Genomic DNA, 10,000 nt, shown 5'->3' with positions numbered 1-10,000 from the left:
CATTCCACCTCTCCGCGCCCTGTTTCATCCCACTCTCTCTTGCTATCTTCTCAAACTCCTTCTATTATTTCCTTCTTAAATATTTCCTATATCCTCTTATCTCTTCTTATCTCCTTTCATCTCTCTCGTCTATTCTTTTTGCTTTTCCCCTCTCCTGATCACTTCTGGTCTTCTGCCCACTCTCCTCTCCTCTCCTCTCCTCTCCACTCCTCTCCTCTCCTCTCCTCTTCTCATTCTTATCTCGTTTTCTCTCCTCCAGCTGAATATGAACTCAGCCCCCACGTTCATGCACTTCCCGGCCAAGGGGAAGCCAAAGAGGGCCGACACCTTTGACCTGCAGCGCATCGGCTTTGCCTCGGAGCAGCTTGCCAAGTGGATCGCTGACCGGACCGATGTACAGGTCAGTATGAGCACACACACACACACACACACACACACACACACACACACACACACAATAAGTGAAAATATACTTGCAGCAATGCCCACATGCAGCATACACACATGCAAACACACAAGCAGAGAACATCCACAGATTTGCAGGTCACTCACACACTCAGCAATCAGCACCACTATCCCGTATATTCATCGGCCCACAGTGACGCCCCCACCAAACATCACCGGCCTCTGAGTGCCCCCTCAGCTCAGCCAGAGACCCTGATCGCGGCGTGTGGCAGCGGGCCCCGCTGATAAACCCTGGGCTGACGGTCTGTCGCGGGGGCCGCGGTCTCCGAGGCCAGTCGTGGCGGAGGTAATCTCATTAGCCATGATTCATCTCGGCCCCGACTCTCCCGAGTCACTCGAGCGATGAATGGAACAAAGCACTTTGCACGCGCGCCAGCCTTTATGCGGTCAAACACCGGCATGCTGCGGGAGCATTAGCTCTCCCAGAAGAGAGCGAAGGAGCCATCTGCATCAGTCCCTTTGTCCACTCCCCCACTTACTGGCCCTATGACCAGGGCAGGGAGCCTTAAAAGCAGCCATCGCTACAACTTAATTCAAATCAGCAGTCGGATTTTTCCATTACAATAATACCACTGGCCACACGGCCATTAATTCTTGTGATGCCGCTCCACATATTGAGAATAAAACAGGCCTTGACATTGGGTGGCGGGTTGCCATGGCGTTCTCTGCCTAGTGCCGAACTGCACTTGAATTATGGGATGGCGGCAGGCTCCCCACCCTCCCCACTTCTTTATTGGGGTTAATCCAATAGCATTGGGAAAGAGGAAGGCCAGCGATGTTGGCGCTGCGTCTCTGAGGCAACATTACGACCTTCAGCCAAAGGCACAAAACATCTTTATGACCGGCGGGGCCTCGCCACTCAGTGCTCGTAAATAGTCCCCGAGTGTGGAAGCCCCGCAGCCAGACGACCGGCCGGCCGGCACACGCACTCTCATCTGGGGTCATCTCTCAGAGTCACGTGGAAACCATCACACACATATAGATGCTGTCATACACAGTTGTGCATACACACACACAGACACACAGACACACAGACACACACACACACACACACACACACACACACACACACACACACACACTGTTATAAATAATCAATCTCTCAGTCAAAGATCAAACATACCCAGTAGCACACATTTTGTGTATGTACCAGGGATGGAACCCGCCAAATGCGGGTGAATTTGGTAACTTACCAGCCACTGTGGCGGGTAAATAGGCCTACAGTGCATCTGGAAAGTTTTCAGATCCTTTCCACATTTTGTTTTGTCACTCCACAAAAAAGCAGGTGTTTGGAGTGTTTTGTAAATTTATAAAAAATAAAAGACTGAAATATTTCATTTACATACATTTAAGACCCTTTGTTATGACACTTGCAATTGAGCTCTGGTGCATCCTACTTGTGATGCTTCTACAACTTGATTGAGTCCACCTGTGCCTAAATCAATTCATTGGATTATTAAGAGAGACACACATCACTTTACCAAACTGAGTAATCCGGGACGAAGGGCCTTGGTCAGGTAACAGGTAACAGGTCACTATGAATGAGATCCAGAATTCCTTCAAGAGGATGAGAGGAGCTTAAAGAAGGACACTCCAAACACCTGCTTTTTTGTGGAGTGTTGGAGTATTGTGTGTAGATTGATGAGGGAAAAAAAATAATTGAATCCATTTTAAGATGAGACTGAAACATAACAAAATGTGGAAAACTTTCCGGATGCACTGTACATAGAGCTAGCATACTACAAATAGTCAGATCTGGTCTACATTTTTATTTTATAGTTTATTTATATTTCAAAATAAGAAAGTGTCTGTCGGGATCATGTCCCAGCCTAAATCGCGCTGATTTAAAGTTATCTACAATAACTACCAGTGAGCCGCCGCCTGCAGCATAGGCACTGGCTCAGCACTTCACTTGTTGCCACTACCATTAAGAAACTGTCACTATGCTTTCATGTGCTACTGCTAGCTTATTTCAGAATGACTGCATAAACATAAATCTAGTGAGATCTGTGCATTTGCGTTGTATCTTCACAGGCTAATATTCTCACAAATATTCTTTTGAAGTGGCCCGTATAGCTATTTTAATCCGGCCCGCGACGCCTTCAAGGAAAACTATGACTCGCTGCTATTTACAGTAGACCTACTGTATGATTCAGACGGACAGACATCTCCACACCCATTCGTTGTGGTGAAATATCTCACAAACTCTTCATTCAATAAATTACAAACCTTATATCAGAATAAACAGAAGAACTTGACGAACACAAAGGTGTAAAGCATTCCCCTATAAAATTAGCCGGTCCAGAGTAATCCAGTTTTGAAATTGAAGCAAATGTCTACATGGTCTCCAACTTTGGGCTTTTGTAATACTCATGATTTCATAAAAGGCCAAATACAAAATACATTTGAACTGTAAATATTAAAACCAGTGTTTTTCAACGTAGTTTCACAAAATGCTAAGCATGCATATATTTACGTTTCTTAAAGCTGAGCTGTGCTTAAATTGTTTAGTGCATGATTTCAGAACTTCATGATTTCATGTTAAATATAGCCTTGATACCTGTGAATAATTAAATCTGATGATGTGTATAGTAAGATCAAGTTGGATAGTTGGATTATAGGAGGCTCCAGAACTCACACCTACCACACCACTTTTATGAAAAGACACTATGGCATGCGGTTCTGTTGACCTTTAGTTTTGTTGCTACTATGCTTGGAGGACAGTTGGTAGGTTTATTCAGCACATTTTAATCGTATCGCAATGATGCCGATAACCGTGATCATTTTGGTTACTATAACCATATCACATTTTCATACCGTTTCTCTAGTGGATGGTAAAAAAGTTGAGTAGCTGGTAGAATTTGAATCCACCAGCCACAGTGGCAGGTGGACAAAATATTGAATTTCCATCCCTGGTATGGCCCTGGCATACTCATCAATTCATACAGTAAATCCACAGCAAGGCATGCCGTAACATGAATATATATCTAGGTATGCACACACATACACTACATGTTCTCTCTCACACACACAGAACAGGACTGTGGTAACTGTAGTTTCATATGTGTATTTTGATTACATCGTTCAAACATTTCATTTGTATTTCCCCCATCCGAGGCAGGCCTTTTCACCAGTATATTAAATCCTGTCATTTTTTGTTCACACCTCTGTAATAGTAGTGTATCATAATGGTGTTTCACAAACCCTTCATATTTATGCAGATTAGTTTGTGTGTTTATATCATTTCATGTTACCTTGTCATATTCATCATCTGTGGCATGACATTTGGGAGACACCGTTTGGCATTTCTGGGGAATTGTTTGACATTTGCCTTCTGACTGTCCACCCACAACACCTCCAGCAAGTCCTAGGATTGCTGTTTTTTTTTTTCTTAAGCCTCTCATTTCCCTTTTCCCCCCTTCCCTCCTTTCTTCCTTTGCATTCATTCATTCATTCATTCATTCATTCATTCTTCCTTGATTCCTCTCTTCCTCCCTCCCTTCTCACCTCCAGATCCGGGTGTTTCGTCCACCCAACTACTCTGGCACCATTGCTCTGGCTCTGCTGGTGTCTCTGGTGGGGGGGCTGCTCTACCTGCGCAGGAACAACCTGGAGTTCATCTACAACAAGACCGGCTGGGCCATGGCTGCCCTGGTAGGATGGCAAAATCACACCGTCAAATTGTTGAAGTCAAATTGTTGAAGTCAAAAAGTTGTCTTTTTATTACTATTCTTTCTGGCTCAAGCCTGTATTGTGATGTGATGTGATGCTGGGAAAAGAGCTAGAGTTCTGTACATTGTGTGTGATTCTAACAGGAATTAGAGTTGAGTCTTCTGCGCATCCTGTGTCTTGCATGCTGTGTCATAAGAAATTCTTACAAACTACAAACATTGTAATTTAAGAAATTTGCTATATAATTTGCTATATACCAAATCCGGTAGAACAGATACTCTAACACTGTTACATTGTTTACTCACAGAATGTGCAGTCAGTGTGGCCTCAGACTCATTTCAGACTCACTCAAAGCAACTTAGTTGTTCTCGCTGTTTGTCAAGGCGAACTGGAGTTTATGTTGACTTTGGGTGCATCTTGGCCACATGATCGATTGGATTGCATTTCTTATTCTCTTGCATTTGTTCTATTTGTATCTCTTCTCCTCTCTCTCCATCTCTCTCTACCTCTCTCCATCTCTCTTCCTCTCTCCATCCTTCCATTTGTCTATTCGTCTCCCCAGTGCGTTGTGTTCGCCATGACCTCTGGTCAGATGTGGAACCATATCCGCGGCCCTCCATACGCCCACAAGAACCCTCAGAATGGCCAAGTGGTGAGTGATCTGTGCCCCTTCAGCTTTGTTGTCTCTTTTCTCTCTCTCTCTCTCTCTCTCTCTCTCTCTCTCTCTCTCTCTCTTTCTTTTTCCTTTCCCTCCTTTTGATTTGCCATGTCTTTGGTCCACACACAGAATGTGTGAGTTCCCCTGTGTCTGCATTTTATCTTCCCCTCTCCCCCTCCCCTGCTCTCTGTGGTTCTTTCGCCACATACAGTGGAGTGCATGTGCGGAATACTTAAGCGCTCCTACTAGTGTGGTACATCTAAAAGAACTTCAAAGGCAGGGGGCTGAAAACATAAACAATAGCCGTTTCTCATGCAGACAGCTCGGGGGGCAGGGGGCAGGGGGCGACTGGGCATATTCCTTTCAATCCCAGTCAAGATCAGAAGTTAATAATAAGTTAATAAGTCAGGTCAAGAAAACAACCTGTCTTAATAGAATTAAGGTCTTTTAATTAATACATCGAATAAATAAGTGGAAAAGAGGATTTGAGCATGTAATCCCTTAAGACTAGATGCTTTATGTTTTTTTTTTTTCCATCTTAATGAAGTCACGCGGTACCGTAAGATCAGTTTTCTTCTCATTAACGCTAGCTGACGAGGGTATTTCAGGACACTGTGTTTTCTTATGGTGAGCTTCTGGCTACAGGCTCACAGCTCTGAAGATGCCATGAGCAGAGCAAACCTATGTGTGTGATCTACATCCTCCTTGCTCTCCGTGACTAGCCCAACTCCTTGGGCGAATTTACTGCCTTTTCCAAAGCTATGAACATGGCGTCCTCATAAACCATTCGACACTGCCCTCAGTGGTAGCCCTTACTCTCAAAAGCATGAATTGCACATAGTTGACACTCTTGGTGGAGAAAGGGGAATGGTTGGTTAGATATTGCATGGAATTTTTGCAAAAACATTTTGAAGGTGTTCAGAGACCTCTGCAGTGTGTTCCTGCAGTTGCTGAAAGAACATGGTGGCCTGAGTGAGTAAATGAGTGCTGTGAGAGGGCCTCTGTGTGCCCTCTCTGGGAGTGTGTTACTTTGGCCCTGGTTACGGCCCTGCTGTGCCTGACGGACAGTTTCAGTGTTAATGTGGGCCGCCTGGAGTCCCAGCCATCTGCTGGCGCTAAGCCGCCGCTCAGGACCCTGTCACTGAATTCAAAATAAAGAGCAGCTTTCCTCACCTGGACCTGCGCTTTATGGCTGCCTTTATGGCTGTCGACCCAACTGCTGCATGGGAGTGTGTGTGTGTGTGTGTGTGTGTGTGTGTGTGTGTATGAATGTGTGTGTGCATGTGTCTGATAGGTAGAGCATGAGGCAGAGAGAGAGAGACAGACAGACCAAAAAGGAGATAAAGAGAGAGTGATAGAAGTCGTCAGAATAAGAGACAGGCCGAGGCAGCGACGTGCCGAGCGCAGCTGGGACTTTGCGAGAGTGTTGGGCCGAGAGGACCAGCTTTATGCTCGTCCAGAGACACGCGGCCAGGCCAGTCTCCACACATCCAGATGGGGTCAGCTCTAACACAGCTAGCAGCACACCAGGCCCATAATAAACCTACACCAAACGACGACCCTGCCCCCACTCTGCCTCTCTATCCCCCTCTGCTGCTGGGATGACTGAAGTGCAAGTCCTTTGGAGATGTGTTTTTTTTTTTTTCCCTCTGTGAGGGGGAAATAATCAGCCACAGTCCCCTCCCCTCCCGTCAGCCAATCTAATTAGCTTTAATGAATCATTCAGCGAATGTCAATGGGTAGTGCTTGATATGCAGCCCGAGTCAGCAGGGGCCAGAGCTAATTTGGAGTTAGCTAGAGTATGCTTGGGATCAGAAGTACCCCAACGCTCTCCTTCCCCCAAATCCCACTCCCCCAAATGCCTCCCCGGAAGACTTCCGGCGTGACACCAGGCAAAAACCCCAGAGATGCATCTATTGCATGCGCCCGCAGCGTGCTGAGGGGTATCCCATCAGGCCCCCGCGATGGCCGGGGTGGGAAAACGATGGCAAATAGCGAGAATGACAATTAAGACAGAGCCTGAATGGCTGATGCTGAATGGCTAATGCCCAATGAATAGTTAAGGAGATTCGACAGCACGTGTTTGTGTTTGAGTGTTTTGGGGTTACATGCAGAACTCATCTGCGTGCGCTTCTGTGTGTGTTTGTCAGCACACACTTGGATGTGAGTGTGTTTGTCTGTGTGCGAATGTTTGTGTATTGAGGATTACTTTGTGTTTCAGAGTCGTATTTATTCAAATGTTTGACTGTTTGTTGCTCTCCCTTGTAAAGGCTGTTTGTATGAGTGCTGTCTGTCTGTCTGTCTGTCTGTCTGTCTGTTCGTCTGTTCGCGCGCGCGTGTGTGTGTGTGTGTGTGTGTGTGTGTGTGTGTGTGTGTGTGTGTGTGTGTGTGTGTGTTTGTCTGCCTGCACAGGTCCATGATCCATTTCTCTCTCCACCCCCTGGTCTGTTCTGACACCAGGCACTTTTATGAATAATTCAGCTATGAACATTGATCTTTAAGACATAAACAAACCGCTAACAATGCCGCCATTTCCCCAGAGCTCAAGGCGCTTTAATATCAGTGCGGCGGCAGCCCGCTGTGCACAATGCTCCCCGCCCGCATCTCCACCACGCAACTAAGTGCTTTTGTGTTGGGGTGGGAGACGGGCCAGAAGTCTGTCAACACTTCCAGTGGCGACTTAGGCCCAGGTCTTTTTGTCCTCCAGACCCCTGTGGTGTGTGTTTGTGCATTATAACCGGCCTTTATGTATTGCTACCAACCCACAAACCTGTTTTAGGATATCCGGATACAATAATGCCAAAGTATATTGAAAATATTTATAAAGGACAAATACAATAAGTTTGTCATTAAGAAGTGTGCATGTGTGAGAGAGAAAATGTGTGTAAATATGTGTGAGTTTGAGTGTGAATATGTGTTTGTGTGTTTGTGTGTTTGTGTGTGTGTGTGTGTGTGTGTGTGTGAGAGAGAGAGAGAGAGAGAGAGAGAGAGAGAGTATAAGAGTTTGTGTTTGTGTTTGTATGTGTTTATATAACTGAGATTAATGCTGAAGAATTTGTCTGGTGGATTTCTGCAGTTCCACACATGGGGGTAAGAGGATAAGCCATTATTTCATGTGAGAAATGGTGGCCAGCCAGCCTTAGTTCTTATCTCCACACACCCTTATTTACAGGCCAACAAATATTATTCTTAGCTAAAGGCCTCAACACCAAAAATAGTCCCTCAAAATACAGCATGTTGCCGAGATAGGTTTCCTGGTCATCATTTATTTTTGTGCATCCAACTGTGAAATTAAAAAAAAATCCAGAGAAAGAAATGGAGGCACTGAATAAGAGAGGAGGGGGGGGGAGGAAAAATACCTTGATTTTCTAAACGCTACATTTGCATGACATTTCTCTTGTCAGACTGAAAGTGCCAGTTTTGCCTTTTCTCTCTCTCTCTCTCTCTCTCTCTCTCTCTCTCTCTCTCTCTCTCTCTTCTCTCTCTCTGACTTTGTCTCTCATCAGAAGTCCAGGGCAAAGCCTATTTGAAAGTTAAAAGTTGTTTTGTGTCAGAGTTTATAATCATTGCTCTATAAAAATAACTGATGATGTATGCGTATACACACGTGCATGCCTATTCAACTGTATTAAGCTCTGCTTAGAAATTAGGAGCTGAAGTCTCAACCTGCTCAGTCACTCAGAGCTTGGCTCTGTGATTTCAGAAAAGTCTCATCATTGCTTTATGGCCTGCTGTTTAGAACACTAGCGATAAAAATCCCTTCACTCTGTTGAGACTAAAATTAATCTGAATGAAATAGCTTTTTGTGTGATGGTGCATATTTTCTACATTGTCTCTCTGTTCCATACCCTGGATGCCCTCCACCTTTACTCAGGTGCACAAATCCACAACAATTTGAACAGGATTGAGCCTATGTAACAAAGCACGCTGTGTTGCACATGGAAGTTTGAGTGAGTGACTGCTCATGACGCAGGACTGCAGGATTTGGAGTTCAAATTCACTGCCTTGGAGTTCAGGCACGCCTAAAATCAAGAGCATTTGTTACACTCTCCTTGGCTTCTGTGTTTTTAAATCATTTTTAAAGCTCTTATTTTGGCTTAAGGCCCTACACTTGCTTTCTAATAACAACCCTAAAAAATGACTGACTCCCTGTACCACTCAATTGAAGTTATTTGTCAACTGCAAAAGCCCTGCTATCTATTCCTCTGTGCATCCGAGAGGCGTACTGCGGCAGAATGCTCTCCAGATTACTTTCAGGACAGAAAAGAATGGTATGGAATAAAACATGAATATGTCATTTATGGAAATAAGGTGACCTACCAGCACACAAAGTTTTGAGAGGGGAAAAAAAGAAAGTTTCGAAAAAAATAAATTGTAGCTCATTTAAATGGAGGTTTTGGCTGGATGCAGAAATCGATCCAGCCCAGTGAATTTATGTCCCTTTGACATACAACCCTTGAGAACGGGTGCTGTGTTATACCTTAACCTCTATATACCTTAAAGGGAGCCTCTTGTGCACTTGTAAGATAGATTAATTGTAGAATTAAATGAACTTTCCTTTTACTTCAGGTAGTAGAACATAGATGCCATGTAAGTGCATGTGTATGCTTGGGTGGTCGGTTGTGCGGATTTCTATACAGTATGTGTACATGTGTGTGCCAGTTGCTCTCCTAGTTGGGGTTGTTGTTTGCAGGTAATTGCTTGCCTGTCAAGCGTGGTTCATATAGTTGAATATGTGTGCATGCATGTCTCTGTCTGTCTGTCTGAGGGTATGTACAGTAGAAGTGTGTGTTGACGTTCTGTATGTGGTGTTTCTGTACCATCACAAGGCTTCTCCAACATCACTCTCCTTCAGACCTCTGTTCACCCTCATCAGAAGTTTGGAAACACTTTTCGTTTCTACATCCACATGTTAATGAACTTTAGATGGACATCATGCCTCTCCAAAGACCAAAACATTCTCCGTCTTCCTTATTGCTCTCCCAGCTGTTGTCATTTTTATTACATCTTTGCAAATATTTTAGTTCCAGTTGGATGAGGCCTGGACTCGGGAGTCCATATTAAGTGAATTGAACTGTGAACTCAAGCATTAAATAAAAGTGCACTTAAGGTGGAGGGCTTCATGGGACCATGTCCAGGGAAGTTATTTGTTATTGTGAAGGACTCCGAGCATTAAAAATGAATCTGTGTGGCAAATGAGCGCTT

The 10,000-nt window shown here is 44.6% G+C and overlaps 1 protein-coding gene across 1 annotated transcript in view; it reads left to right on the top strand.

Annotated features, from left to right (window-relative positions):
• The window catches only part of tusc3 (tumor suppressor candidate 3), a 64,229-nt gene that overhangs the window by 27,992 nt on the left and 26,237 nt on the right, over positions 1 to 10,000 (top strand). The window contains exons 4-6 of the mRNA XM_048254957.1: positions 260 to 400; positions 3,979 to 4,119; positions 4,700 to 4,789. Coding sequence (XP_048110914.1) covers positions 260 to 400; positions 3,979 to 4,119; positions 4,700 to 4,789 — 372 coding nt within the window. The remainder of the gene's footprint in view (positions 1 to 259; positions 401 to 3,978; positions 4,120 to 4,699; positions 4,790 to 10,000) is intronic.

This window comes from Alosa alosa, chromosome 1 (genome assembly GCF_017589495.1).
Source record: "Alosa alosa isolate M-15738 ecotype Scorff River chromosome 1, AALO_Geno_1.1, whole genome shotgun sequence".
Classification (NCBI taxonomy): Eukaryota; Metazoa; Chordata; class Actinopteri; order Clupeiformes; family Clupeidae; genus Alosa; species Alosa alosa.
This window is presented reverse-complemented; position numbering and strand designations above follow the sequence as displayed.